Source organism: Oncorhynchus clarkii, chromosome 10, assembly GCF_045791955.1.
Source record: "Oncorhynchus clarkii lewisi isolate Uvic-CL-2024 chromosome 10, UVic_Ocla_1.0, whole genome shotgun sequence".
Classification (NCBI taxonomy): domain Eukaryota; kingdom Metazoa; phylum Chordata; class Actinopteri; order Salmoniformes; family Salmonidae; genus Oncorhynchus; species Oncorhynchus clarkii.
The window spans coordinates 255,404-270,607 of record NC_092156.1 but is presented as its reverse complement, the minus strand read 5'-3'; the positions used below and the strand labels follow the sequence as shown (position 1 = coordinate 270,607).

General features: G+C 44.3%; 1 protein-coding gene across 1 annotated transcript in view; it reads left to right on the top strand.

The window, feature by feature from the left end:
• LOC139417897 (transcriptional coactivator YAP1-like) overlaps nucleotides 1-15,204 on the top strand; it is a 33,163-nt gene that overhangs the window by 10,695 nt on the left and 7,264 nt on the right. Inside the window, exons 2-4 of the mRNA XM_071166881.1 lie at nucleotides 86-285; nucleotides 543-700; nucleotides 1,264-1,365. Coding sequence (XP_071022982.1) covers nucleotides 86-285; nucleotides 543-700; nucleotides 1,264-1,365 — 460 coding nt within the window. The remainder of the gene's footprint in view (nucleotides 1-85; nucleotides 286-542; nucleotides 701-1,263; nucleotides 1,366-15,204) is intronic.

Here is a 15,204-nt window from a genome sequence, read left to right as displayed (position 1 = left end):
GTTCCACACATTGGACCATCAGACCTCAATCATTTGAACTTGCCCCTAGACACTGATCTAAATGTGTGCTTGTGTGTCTGTCTAGGCCAGTTCAGATGGGACCATTGTTGGGTCTCTGACACCTCATCATGTGCGTGCCCACTCCTCTCCCGCCTCGCTCCCCATCAATGCCCTTTCTGCCCCAGCAACCAGTGCCATGGCAACACAGCCGCTCCCTGACGACGTGCCCCTCCCTCCGGGCTGGGAGATGACCAAGACTCCCTCAGGACAGTGCTACTTCCTCAAGTAGGTATCTCTGTGTGGCAGGTAAAACCAGTCCTAAATCAGCAGGTTAAACCAGATCCTAAACTGCAGCAGACTACGGAAGCCTGTTAGGGAAAAACCTCACGTGGAGAAACAACACTAACCAATCTGACTGGCTAACCAACAACCAATTATGGCTCAGAAATCTACATCCTCTACTGTTTCCTAACTTTTTTTGTGTGTGTGTGTGTGTGCGTGCGTGCGTGCGTGCGCGTGTGTGTGTGTGTGTGTGTGTGTAGTCACCTGGACCAGACGACCACATGGCATGACCCCCGTCTCTCCCATCTCCAGACCAACGCAGCGGCCCACCTGCTCTCTGCTCCCCCGCCACACACACACACCCTCGCACACCCTGCACCCAACACACACACACAGAGTAACACCAGCTCCAACACAGGTACCACCCTCTTTTTCTCTCTCTCCGTCTCTGTCTGTCCATCGCTGTCTCTCTCTCTCTCCGTCTGTCACTCTCTCTTTCTATCTGCCTGTCTCTCTCTCGCTGTCTCTCTCTCTCGCTGTCTCTCTCTCTCGCTGTCTCTCTCTCTCGCTGTCTCTCTCTCTCTCGCTGTCTCTGCTTGTCTGTCTGTCACGTCTGTCTGTCTCTCTCTCTCTGTCTGTTTGTTTGTCTCGCTGTCTCTCTCTCGCTGTCTCTGTCTCTCTTTCTCTATCTCTCTGTCTGTTTCTGTCTCTCTGATCTGTCTGTTTCTGTCTCTGTGTCTCTCTCTCTGTCTTTCTCTCTCTCTCTGTCTCTCTGATCTGTCTGTTTCTGTCTCTGTGTCTCTCTCTGTCTGTCTCTCTGATCTGTCTGTCTCTTTCTGTCTCTGTCTGTCTCTGTCTCTGTCTTTTTCTCTCCTTACATTTTGTATTAATTGATTATATTTCATTCTTGTTGACAGTACCACTAAAAGTAGTGCTCTCCTTTATCTCCATGCCTCCCTCTGTCCTGTGTGTCTGCTCCAGGCCCCCTCCCAGAGGGTTGGGAACAGGCAGTGACTCCTGAAGGAGAGGTCTACTACATCAACCACATCACCAAGACCACCTCCTGGTTAGACCCACACCTAGGTAACAGTAATGAGAGAGAGAGAGAGAGAGACACTGAGAAAGAGCGAGCAAGAGACAGAGAGACCCACACCTAGGTCACAGTAGGAAGGCCAACAAAAATTCAGAAATTTCCGTACAACATTTTCCGTCAAGACATCTGCTAAAGGGGGCGGAGTTAGCCTGCAGAGTTCTGTCTTACTTTTCAGGTCTGTGCCCAAACAGTTTGAGCTTCTACTTTCCATCTCTCCAGAAACAAGTATCTCACTGTTGCCGCTTATTATAGACCCCCCTCAGCCCCCAGCTGTGCCCTGGACACCATATGTGAATTGCTTGCCCCCCATCTATCTTCAAAGCTCGTACTGTTAGGTGACCTAAACAGGGACATGCTTAACCTGTCTAGGACCGCTAGCGGAACCCCCCCGCAACAGCCAGTGAAAGTGCAGGGCGCCAAATTCAAACAACAAAAATCTCATAATTAAAATTCCTCAAGCATACAAGTATTTTACGCCGTTTTAAAGATAAAATTCTCGTTAATCCAGCCACAGTTCAGTAGAACATGCGGTGATATTGCAGAGAGCCACATCAATTTCCGGAAATAGTCATAATAAACATTGATTAAGATATGACTATTATACATGGAACTTTAGATAAACTTCTCCTTAGTGCAACCGCTGTGTCAGATTTTTTTTTAAATTTACGGAGAGAAAACCATGCAATAATCTGAGTACAGCCTTTAGACAACAAAGCAGCCAAAAAGATACCCACCATTACTCAGAAATAGCATTTTAAATATTAACTTATCTTTGATGATCTTCATCAGAATGCACTCCCAGGAATCCCAGTTCCACCATAAATGTTTGATTTGTTTGATAATGTCCATTAGTTATGTCCAAATATCTTCTTTTGTTAGGGCGTTTGGTAAACAAATCCAAAAGCGCTTTCAGGTCGTGCCGAACGTCCGACGAAAAGTTTCAAAAGTTCCGTTACAGCCCGTAGAAACATGCCAAACTAAGTATGGAATCAATCTTTAGGATGTTTTTAACATAACACTTCATTAATGTTCCAACCGGACAATTCCTTTGTCTGTACAAATTAAGTGGAACGTAGCTACCTTTCACGTGAGCATGCCAGACCGAGGCTGTGGCACTCTGCCAGACCACTCGCTCAAAGAGCCCTAATGAGCCCCTCCTTTAGAGTAGAATCCTCAAAACAGGTTCTAAATACATTTGACATCTAGTGGAAGCCTTGGGAAGTGAAACATACAGTGGGACAAAAAAGTATTTAGTCAGCCACCAATTGTGCAAGTTCTCCCACTTAAAAAGATGAGAGGCCTGTAATTTTCATCATAGGTACACTTCAACTATGACAGACAAAATGAGAAAAAAAATCCAGAAAATCACATTGTAGGATTTTTAATGAATTTATTTGCAAATTATGGTGGAAAATAAGTACAGTGCCTTGCGAAAGTATTCGGCCCCCTACAACTTTGCGACCTTTTGCCACATTTCAGGCTTCAAACATAAAGATATAAAACTGTATTTTTTTGTGAAGAATCAACAACAAGTGGGACACAATCATGAAGTGGAACGACATTTATTGGATATTTCAAACTTTTTTAACAAATCAAAAACTGAAAAATTGGGCGTGCAAAATTATTCAGCCCCGTTACTTTCAGTGCAGCAAACTCTCTCCAGAAGTTCAGTGAGGATCTCTGAATGATCCAATGTTGACCTAAATGACTAATGATGATAAATACAATCCACCTGTGTGTAATCAAGTCTCCGTATAAATGCACCTGCACTGTGATAGTCTCAGAGGTCCGTCAAAAGCGCAGAGCGCATCATGAAGAACAAGGAACACACCAGGCAGGTCCGAGATACTGTTGTGAAGAAGTTTAAAGCCGGATTTGGATACAAAAAGATTTCCCAAGCTTTAAACATCCCAAGGAGCACTGTGCAAGCGATAATATTGAAATGGAAGGAGTATCAGACCACTGCAAATCTATCAAAACCTGGCCGTCCCTCTAAACTTTCAGCTCATACAAGGAGAAGACTGATCAGAGATGCAGCCAAGAGGCCCATGATCACTCTGGATGAACTGCAGAGATCTACAGCTGAGGTGGGAGACTCTGTCCATAGGACAACAATCAGTCGTATATTGCACAAATCTGGCCTTTATGGAAGAGTGGCAAGAAGAAAGCCATTTCTTAAAGATATCCATAAAAAGTGTCGTTTAAAGTTTGCCACAAGCCACCTGGGAGACACACCAAACATGTGGAAGAAGGTGCTCTGGTCAGATGAAACCAAAATTGAACTTTTTGGCAACAATGCAAAACGTTATCCCCAACGTCATCCCCACTGTCAAACATGGTGGTGGCAGCATCATGGTTTGGGCCTGCTTTTCTTCAGCAGGGACAGGGAAGATGGTTAAAATTGATGGGAAGATGGATGGCGCCAAATACAGGACCATTCTGGAAGAAAACCTGATGGAGTCTGCAAAAGACCTGATACTGGGACAGAGATTTGTCTTCCAACAAGACAATGATCCAAAACATAAAGCAAAATCTAAAATGGAATGGTTCAAAAATAAACATATCCAGGTGTTAGAATGGCCAAGTCAAAGTCCAGACCTGAATCCAATCGAGAATCTGTGGAAAGAACTGAAAACTGCTGTTCACAAATGCTCTCCATCCAACCTCACTGAGCTTGAGCTGTTTTGCAAGGAGGAATGGGAAAAAATGTCAGTCTCTCGATGTGCAAAACTGATAGAGACATACCCCAAGCGACTTACAGCTGTAATCGCAGCAAAAGGTGGCGCTACAAAATATTAACTTAAGGGGGCTTAATAATTTTGTACGCCCAATTTTTCAGTTTTTGATTTGTTAAAAAAGTTTGAAATATCCAATAAATGTCGTTCCACTTCATGATTGTGTCCCACTTGTTGTTGATTCTTCACAAAAAAATACAGTTTTATATCTTTATGTTTGAAGCCTGAAATGTGGCAAAAGGTCGCAAAGTTCAAGGGGGCCGAATACTTTCTCAAGGCACTGTATTTGGTCAATAACAAAAGTTTATCTCAATACTTTGTCATATACCCTTTGTTGGCAATGACAAAGGTCAAATGTTTTCTGTAAGTCTTCACAAGGTTTTCACACACTGTTGCTGGTATTTTGGCCCATTCCTCCATGCAGATCTCCTCTAGAGCAGTGATGTTTTGGGGCTGTTGCCGGGCAATACGGACTTTCAACTCCCTCCAAAGATTTTCTATGGGGTTGAGATCTGGAGACTGGCTAGGCCACTCCAGGACCTTGAAATGCTTCTTACGAAGCCACTCCTTCGTTGCCCGGGCGGTGTGTTTGGGATCATTATCATGCTGAAAGACGCAGCCACGTTTCATCTTCAATGCCCTTGCTGATGGAAGGAGGTTTTCACTCAAAATCTCACGATACGTGGCCCCATTCATTCTTTCCTTTACACGGATCAGTCGTCCTGGTCCCTTTGCAGAAAAACAGCCCCAAAGCATGATGTTTCCACTCCCATGCTTCACAGTAGGTATGGTGTTCTTTGGATGCAACTCAGCATTCTTTGTCCTCCAAACACGACGAGTTGAGTTTTTACCAAAGAGTTCTATTTTGGTTTCATCTGACCATATGACATTCTCCCAATCTTCTTCTGGATCATCCAAATGCTCTCTAGCAAACTTCAGATGGGCCTGGACATGTACTGGCTTAAGCAGGGGGACACGTCTGGCACTGCAAGATTTGAGTCCCTGGCGGCGTAGTGTGTTACTGATGGTAGGTTTTGTTACTTTGGTCCCAGCTCTCTGCAGGTCATTCACTAGGTCCCCCCGTGTGGTTCTGGGATTTTTGTGATCATTTTGACCCCACGGGGTGAGATCTTGCGTGGAGCCCCAGATCGAGGGAGATTATCAGTGGTCTTGTATGTCTTCCATTTCCTAATAATTGCTCCCACAGTTGATTTCTTCAAACCAAGCTGCTTACCTATTGCAGATTCAGTCTTCCCAGCCTGGTGCAGGTCTACAATTTTTTTCTGGTGTCCTTTAACAGCTCTTTGGTCTTGGCCGTAGTGGAGTTTGGAGTGTGACTGTTGTACGTTGTGGACAGGTGTCTTTTATACTGATAACAAGTTCAAACAGGTGCCATTAATACAGGTAACGAGTGGAGGACAGAGGAGCCTCTTAAAGCCAGAAATCTTGCTTGTTTGTAGGTGACCAAATACTTATTTTCCAACATAATTTGCAAATAAATAAATTAAAAATCCTACAATGTGATTTTCTGGATTTTTTTCTCATTTTGTCTGTCATAGTTTAAGTGTACCTATGATGAAAATTACAGGCCTCTCATTTTTTAGTGGGAGAACTTGCACAATTGGTGGCTGACTAAATACTTCTTTGCCCCACTGTAACTAATATCAGCCTGTATCTTCAATGGAGGCTAAGTTGAAAAACGACAAACCTCAGATTTCCCACTTCCTGGTTGGATTTTTCTCAGGTTTTTGCCTGCCATATGAGTTCTGTTATACTCACAGACATCATTCAAACAGTTTTAGAAACTTCAGTGTTTTCTATCCAATACTAATCAAATACTAATACTAATAATATGCATATATTAGCATCTGGGACAGAGTAGGAGGCAGTTCACTCTGGGCGCGCTATTCATCCAAAAGTGAAAATGCTGCCCCCTATCCCAAAAAGGTTAACACCCCGGCCATCCTACAATTTAAGCTTGATGCCCTCAATCTCACACAAGTCATCAAGGAACCTACCAGGTACAACCCTAAATCCGTAACCATGGGCACCCTCATAGATATCATCCTGACCAACTTGCCCTCTAAATACACCTCTGCTGTCTTCAACCAGGATCTCAACGATCACTGCCTCATTGCCTGCATCCGTAATGGGTCCGCGGTCAAACGACCACCCTTCATCACAGTCAAACGCTCCCTAAAACACTTCAGCGAGCAGGCCTTTCTAATCGACCTGGCCCGGGTATCCTGGAAGGATATTGACCTCATCCCGTCAGTAGAGGATGCTGGTTATTCTTTAAAAGTGCTTTCCTCACAATCTTAAATAAGCATGCCCCGTTCAAAAAATGTAGAACTAAGAACGGATATAGCCCTTGGTTCTCTCCAGACCTGACTGCCCTTGACCAGCACAAAAACATCCTGTGGCGTACTGCATTAGCTTCGAATGTCCCCGCGATATGAAACTTTTCAGGGAGGTCAGGAACCAATATACACAGTCAGTTAGGAAAGCAAAGGCTCGCTTTTTCAAACATAAATTTGCATCCTGTAGCACAAACTCCAAAAAGTTCTGGGACACTGTAAAGTCCATGGAGAATAAGAACACCTCCTCCCAGCTGCCCACTGCACTGAGGCTAGGAAACACTGTCACCACCGATAAATCTACAATAATCGAGAATTTCAATAAGCATTTCTCTACGGCTGGCCATGCTTTCCACCTGGCTTCTCCTACCCCGGCAAACAGCTCTGTACCCCCCGCAGCAACTGGCCCAAGCCTCCCCCACTTCTCCTTCACCCAAATCCAGACCGCTGATGTCCTGAAGGAGCTGCAAAATCTGGATCCCTACAAATCAGCTGGGCTAGACAATCTGGACCCTCTCTTCCTAAAAGTATCCGCCGCCATTGTCGCAACCCCTATTACTAGCTTGTTTAACCTCTCTTAATCTTTCTTTCTAAAGATTAGAAAGCGGCCACGGTCATCCCCCTCTTCAAGGGGGGAGACACTCTAGACCCAAACTGTTACCGAACTATATCTATCCTATTTCTAAGGCCACCCCTGCCTTTTCTAAAGTGAACAAACAGATCACCGACCATTTTGAATCCCATTCTCTGTATATATCAATGATGTCACTCTTGCTGCTGGTGATTCTCTGATCCACCTCTACGCAGACGACACCATTCTGTATACTTCTGGCCCTTCTTTGGACACTGTCTTAACAAATTCTCCAAACGAGCTTCAACGCCATACAACACTCTTTCCATGGCCTCCAACTGCTCTTAAATGCTTGTAAAACTAAATGCATGCTCTTCAACCCATTGCAACCCGCACCCTCCCGCCCGTCCTGACCAGGTTCTGACTTAGAATATGTGGACAACTATAAATACCTAGGTGTCTGGTTAGACTGTAAACTCTCCTTCCAGACTCACATTAAGCATCTCCAATCCAAAATTACATATAGAATCGGCTTCCTATTTCGCAACAAAGCCTCCTTCACTCATGCTGCCAAACATATCCTCGTAAAACGGACTATCCTGCCGATCCTTGACTTCAGCGATGTCATTTACAAAATGTCCTCCAACACTCCACTCAACAAATTGGATGCAGTCTATCACAGTGCCATCCGTTTTGTCACCAAAGCCCCATATACTACCCACCACTGCGACCTGTATGCTCTCATTGGCTGGCCCTCGCTTCATATTCATCTCCAATCCCACTGGCTCCAGGTCATCTATAAGTCTTTGCTAGGTAAATCACCTCCTTTTTTCAGCTCACTGGTCACCATAGCAACACCCACCCGTAGCACACTCTCCAGCAGGTATGTCTCACTGGTCACCCCCAAAGCCAATTCCCCCTTTGGTTGCCTTTCCTTTCAGTTCTCTGCTGCCAATGACTCGAACAAACTGCAAAAATCCCTGAAGTTGGAGGCTCATATCTCCCTCACTAACTTTAACTTCTTTGGGATAGGGGGCAGCATTTTCACTTTTGGATGAATAGCGTGCCCATAGCGAACTGTCTCCTACTCAGTCCCAGATGCTTAAATATGCATATTATTATTAGTATTGGATGGAAAACACTCTGAAGTTTCTAAAACTGTTTGAATGATGTCTGTGAGTATAACAGAACTCAAATGGCAGGCAAAAACCTGAGAAAAAAACCCAAACAGGAAGTGGGAAATCTGAGGTTTGTAGTTTTTGAACTCAGCCCCTATCGAATTCACAGTGGGATATGTTATGTTGCACTTCCTAAGACTTCCACTAGATGTCAACCGTCTTTAGAACGTTGTTTCAGGCTTCTCATGTGAAGGGGGGCCGGATGGGAGCTGTTTGACTAAGGGGTCTGCCAGCAGCCTCGTTCTCAGTCACGCGCATTTCACATGAGAGGTATCTCTCGTTCCATTGCTTTTCTACAGACAATGGAATTCTCTGATTGGAACATTATTGATCATTTATGATAAAAACATCCTAAAGATTGATTCTATACTTAGTTTGACAAGTTTCTTCGACCTGTAATATAACTTTTTGAACTTTTCATCCGACTGGAACTGAACACGCTTTTGGATTTACTATAAAATTCAAACTTTCATTAAATCACACATGTAAGATACTCAATTAAAACTACACTCGTTGTGAATCCAGCCAACATGTCATATTTTAAAAATGCTTTTCGGCGAAAGCATAAGAAGCTATTATCTGATGATAGCACCAGCAGTAAACAAAGGGGTTAGCATATTTCAACCCTGCAGGCGCTACACAAAACGCTGAAATAAAATATAAAACATGCATTACCTTTGACGAGCTTCTTTTGTTGGCATTCCAATATGTCCCATAAACATCACAATTGGTCCTTTTGTTCGATTAATTCCGTCCATATATATCCAAAATGTCCATTTATAAAGTGTGTTTGATCCAGAAAAAAACAGCTTACAAAAAACGCAACATCACTACAAAATATTTCAAAAGTTGCCTATAAACTTTGCCAAAATATTTCAAACTACTTTTGTAATAGAACTTTAGGTATTTTTAAACATTAATAATCGATCAAATTGTATACGGGGCAATCTGTGTTCAATACAGGAATATAAACAAACCAGAGCTACTTTTCACGTCTTGCGCAACTCACAAAAGTGTTACCCAGTTCCTAGTTGGCCCACTTCTTCATTGCACAAATGAATAACCTCAACCAAATTCCAAAGACTGGTGACATCCAGTGGAAGCGGTAGGAACCTGTCTAGGACTGGGGTTCCGCCAACAGCCAATGAAATTGCAGGGCGCCAAATACAAATCAACAGAAATCTCATAAATCAAATTTCTCAAACATACAAGTATTAGGCACCATTTTAAAGATACAATTCTCGTTAATCCAGCCACAGTGTCTGATTTCAAAATGCTTTACAGCGAAAGCTCCACAAGCGATTATGTTAGGTCACCACCAACTCACAACCACAGAGAGAGACAGAGAATCCCAGTGGTTATAGAGGATGTCACAGAGAGATCTAATCTAGATCTCTCTTTAAATGTGTCCTACCAAACATTCCCTAATCTAGATCTCTTTTAAATTTGTCTGCATTGTCCCTCCGTCTGCATTGTCTTGCTGTCTGCATTGTCACCTCGTCTGCATTGTACTCCGTCTGCATTGTTCTTCCGTCTGTCTGCATTGTTTCTTCCCTCTGTATTGTTTTTTCCAGTGCACTTTGGCTGTTTTGTATCATTTTAGGGGTGCACATCAGGAGCAAAGATATTTGTATCATTTTACTGATTGTACCGCTGCCATAAAGGCTAGAGCTGCTGCTTTCAAGGAGCGGGACACTAATCCAGACGCTTATAAGAAATCCCGCTATGCCCTCAGACGAACCATCAAACAAGCAGAGCGTCAATACAACAGTAAGATTGCAGGACTTGAAAATTATTACGGATTACAAAGGTAAACCCGAGCTGCCCAGTGACGCGAGCCTACCAGACGAGCTTAAATGCCTTTTTATGCTCGCTTTGAGGCAAGCAACACTGAAGCATGCACGAGAGCACCAGCTGTTCTGGATGACTGTGTGATAACACTCTCGGTAGTCGATGTGAGCAAGACCTTTAAACAGGTCAACATTCACAAAGCCGCAGGGCCAGACGGATTACCAGGACATGTACTCAAAGCAAGCGCAAACCAACTGGAAAGTGTCTTCACTGACATTTTCAACCTCTCCCTGACTGAGTCTGTAATACCTACATGTTTCAAGCAGACCACCATAGATCCTGTGCCCAAGGAAGCGAAGTTAACCTGTCTAAATCATTACCGCCCTGTGGCACTCACGTCTGTAGCCATGAAGTGCTTTGGAAGGCTTGTCATGGTTCACATCAACAGCATCCTTCCGGACACCCTAGACCCACTCCAATTTGCATACCGCCCCAGCAGATCCACAGATGACGCAATCTCAATCGCACTCCACACTGCCCTTTCTCACCTGGACAAAAGGAACACCTATGTGAGAATGCTGTTCATTGACTACAGCTCAGTGTCCAACACCATAGTGCCCACGAAGCTCATCACTAAGCTAAGGACCCTGGGACTAAACACCTCTCTCGGCAACTGGATCCTGGACTTCCTGATGGGGCCGCCCCCAGGTGGTAAGGGTAGGCAACATGTCTGCCGCACTGATCCTCAACACTGGGGCCCCTCAGGAATGTGTACTTAGTCCCCTCCTGTACTCCCTGTTCACCCACGACTGCGTGTCCAAACACGACTCCAACACCATCATTAAGTTTGCTTTCGACACAACAGTGGTAGGCCTGATCACCGACAACGATGAGACGGCCTATTGGGAGGAGGTCAGATAACTGGCTGTGTGGTGCCAGGACAACAACCTCTCCCTCAGTGTGAGCAAGACAATTGAGCTGAGCATGAACTATAGGAAAAGGCAGCCCGAACAGGTCCCCATTCTCATCAACGGGGCTGTAGTGGAGCGGATCGACAGTTTCAAGTTCCTTGGTGTCCACATCACCAACGAACTGTCATGGTCCAAACCTACCAAGACAGTTGTGAAGAGGGCACGACAAAACCTATTCCCCCTCAGGAGACTGAAAAGATTTGGCATGGGTCCCCAGATCAAGAAGTTCTACAGCTGCACCATCGAGAGCATCCTGACCTGTTGCATCACTACCTGGTTTGGCAACTGCTCGGCATCTGTAAGGCGCTACAGAGGGTAGTGCATACAGCCCAGTACATCACTAGGGCCAAGCTTCCTGCCATCCAGGACCTATATAATAGGCGGTGTCAGAGGAAAGCCCATAAAATTGTCAGTCTCCAGTCACCCAAGTCATAGACCGTTTCCTTTGCTACCGCACGGCAAGCAGTACCGGCGAGCCAAATCTAGGACCAAAATGCTCCTTAACCTGTTGAGTGTAGGGGGTAGTATTTTGATGTTTGGATGAAAAACGTACCCAAATTAAACTGCGTATTTCTCAGGCCCAGAAGATAGAATATGCATATAATTGTCAGATTAAAATAGAAAACACTCTAAAGTTTCCAAAACGGTCAAAATATTGTGTTTGAGTATAACAGAACTGATATTGCAGGTGAAAACCTGAGGAAAATCTAACTAGGAAGTGCCTCTTATTTTGAAAGCTCCCTGTTCCATTGCATGCCTTCCCTCCATTTAAAGGGATAGCAACCAGATTCCTTTCCCTATGGCTTCCACATGGTGTAAACAGTCTTTAGACATAGTTTCAGCCTTTTATTCTGAAAAATGAGCGAGAACAATCGCATCGCGTCAGTGGATGGCTGGGTGCCAGCAGAGTTTTGCATGCGCAACAGCTTGGAGCAGACATTTTCTCTCTCTTTCCTATTGAAAAAGCTACGGTCCGGTTGAAATATTATCGATTATTTATTGTAAAAACAACCTGAGGATTGATTATAAAAAATGTTTGACATGTTTCTACGAACTTTACGGATATCATTTGGAATTTTCTTCTGCCCCGTCGTGACTGCTCGAGCCTGTGGATTACTGAACAAAACGCGCCAACCAAATGGAGGTATTTTGCATATAAAAATAATCTTTATGGAACAAAAGGAACATTTATTGTGTAACTGGGAGTCTCGTGAATGCAACCATCCGAAGATCATCAAAGGTAAGCGATTAATTGTATTGCTTTTCTGACTTTCGTGACCAATCTACTTTGCTGCTAGCTGTTTGTAATGTTTTGTCTGCTGAGAGAGATGTCCTTACATAAACGCTTGAAATCTGACACGCCAGGTGGATTAACAACAAGCTAAGCTGTGTATATTGCACTTGTGATTTCATGAAAATGTAATATTTGTAGTAATTTAATTTGAATTTTGTGCTCTGCAATTCAGCGGATGTTGACGAAAATGATCCCGCTAAAGGGATTGGTGCGCCAACAAGTTAACAGCTTCTACCCTCATAAGACTGCTGAACAATTAATCAAATGACCCCTGGACCATTTACATTGACCCGCCCCCCCCCCCCCCCCCCCCCCCCATTTGTTTTTTACACTGCTGCTACTCGCTGTTTATTATCTATGCACCCCCACCTACATGTAAAAATTACCTCAACTAACCTGTACCCCCGCACACTGACTCGGTACCGGTACCTCCTGTAAATAGCCTTGTTATTATGCGTTACTTTTTATAATTTTTTACTTTAGTTTATTTGGTAAATATTTTCTTAACTCTTCATGACCTGCACTGTTGGTTAAGGGCAATGTAAGCATTTTAATGCTAAGGTCTATACTTCGGCGCATGTGACAAATAAAGTTTGATTTGGACATGACCAGCAGGGTCACCTGGAGGGATCAGCCAATGAAGGTAAAGCCACCCAGTTGACTACATAAAAATGGTGGAAGCCTGCAATGGCGCTGCCCATGCTAATACGTTCTCATGTTCTATGGGCAACAGTAAACATGCCCCCTTCGCTAGTGAAAATTATTCAGACTTATGTTGTGTTACTATAACGCCCCCCTTGGGCCAATGAGTGTATTTTTGTAAAAAGAACCCATGTTCTGTCAAAATAGGGCAAGCAGGGCGGCTTGTTCAAAGTCTGCTGGGTGACTAATTAGTAGAACATCTAATGGGCGGTGCTTGTAGGTCCTTATGGGAAACCTGTTGCTTATGAGAGGCTGCATATAGTGCATTTGGAAAGTATTCAGACCCTTTGACTTTTTCCACGTTTTGTTACTTTACAGCCTTATTCTAAAATTGATTTTGTTTTTATCCTCATCAATCTACACACAATCCCCCTTAATGAAAACAGATTTTTTGACATTTTTGCAAATGTATTAACAATTAAAAAAAACAGATACCTTATTTACATAAGTATTCAAAAACCAAACCATGAGGTCGAAGGAATTGTCCGTAGTGATCCGAGACAGAATTGTGTCAAGGCACAGATCTGGGGAAGGGTACCAAAACATTTCTGCAGAATTGACGGTCCCCAAGAACACAGTGGCCTCCATCATTCTGCAGCATTGAAGGTCCCCAAGAACACAGTGGCCTCCATCATTGAAGGTCCCCAAGAACACAGTGGCCTCCATCATTCTGCAGCATTGACGGTCCCCAAGAACACAGTGGCCTCCATCATTCTGCAGCATTGACGGTCCCCAAGAACACAGTGGCCTCCATCATTGACGGTCCCCAAGAACACAGTGGCCTCCATCATTGACGGTCCCCAAGAACACAGTGGCCTCCATCATTGACGGTCCCCAAGAACACAGTGGCCTCCTCCATTCTGCAGCATTGACGGTCCCCAAGAACACAGGGGCCTCCTCCATTCGTAAATGGAAGAAGTTTGGAATCACCAAGACTCTTCCTAGAGCTGACTGCCCGGCCAAACTGAGCAATCGGGGGAGAAGGGTATTGGTCAGGAAGGTGACTAAGAACCCGATAGTCACTTTGACAGACCTCCGGAGTTCCTCTGTGGAGATGGTTGTCCTTCTGAAATGTTCTCCCATCTCTGCAGCACTCCACCAATCAGGCCTTTATGGTAGAGTGGCCAGACAGAAGCCACTCCTCAGTTAAAGGCACCTGAAGGACTCAGACAATGTGATACAAGATTCTCTGGTCTGATGAAACTAAGATTAAACTCTTTGGCCTGAATGCCAAGCATCAAGTCTGGAGGAAACCTGGCACCATCCCTACGGTGAATCATGGTGGTAGCAGCATCATGCTGTGGGGATGTTTTTCAGAGGCAGGGATAGGGAGAATAGTCAGGATTGAGGGAAAGATGAACGGAACAAAGAACAGAGAGATCCTTGATGAAAACCTGCTCCAGAGCGCTCAGGACCTCAGACTGGGGTGAAGGTTCATCTTCCAACAGGACAACGAACCTAAACACACATCCAAGACAACGCAAGAGTAGCTTCGGGACAAGTCTCTGAATGTCCTTGAGTGGCCCAGCCATAGCCCAGACTTGAACCTGATCGAACATGAAAATCGCTGGGCAGCTAAGGTCAACATCCAATCTGACAGCGCTTGAGAGGATCTGAAGAGAATAATGGGAGAAACTCCCTAAATACAGGTGTGCCAAGCTTGTAACGTCATACCCAAGGAGACTCAAGTCTATAATTGCTGCCAAAGGTGCTTTAACAAAGCACTGAGTAAATGGTCTGAATACTTATGTAAATGTAATATTTTTTTATTTTTTTTTACATTTGCTAACATTTCTGAAAAACAGATTTTGCTTTCTCATTATGGGGTATTTTGTGTAGATTGGTGCGGGGAGAAAACAATTTAATACATTTTATAGTAAGGCTAGAACATAACAAATCGTGGAAAAAGTCAACGGGTCTGAATACTTTCCGAATGCTCTATATATGTACAACATGTCATGACTGCAGCTCAAACAGCACAGGAGATATGCTTGTTCAAAATGAGACAGAGACAGGGAAGGAGAGACAGACAGACAGACAGAGAAGAAGAGACAGACAGACAGGGAAGGAGAGACAGACAGGGAGGGTGCGAGAGACGGACAGGGGGGGAGCGAGAGACAGACAGACAGGGAAGGAGAGACAGACAAACAGACAGACAGGGAGGGAAGGAGAGACAGACAGGGCAGGAGAGACAGACAGGGAAGGAGAGACAGACAGGGAGGGAAGGAGA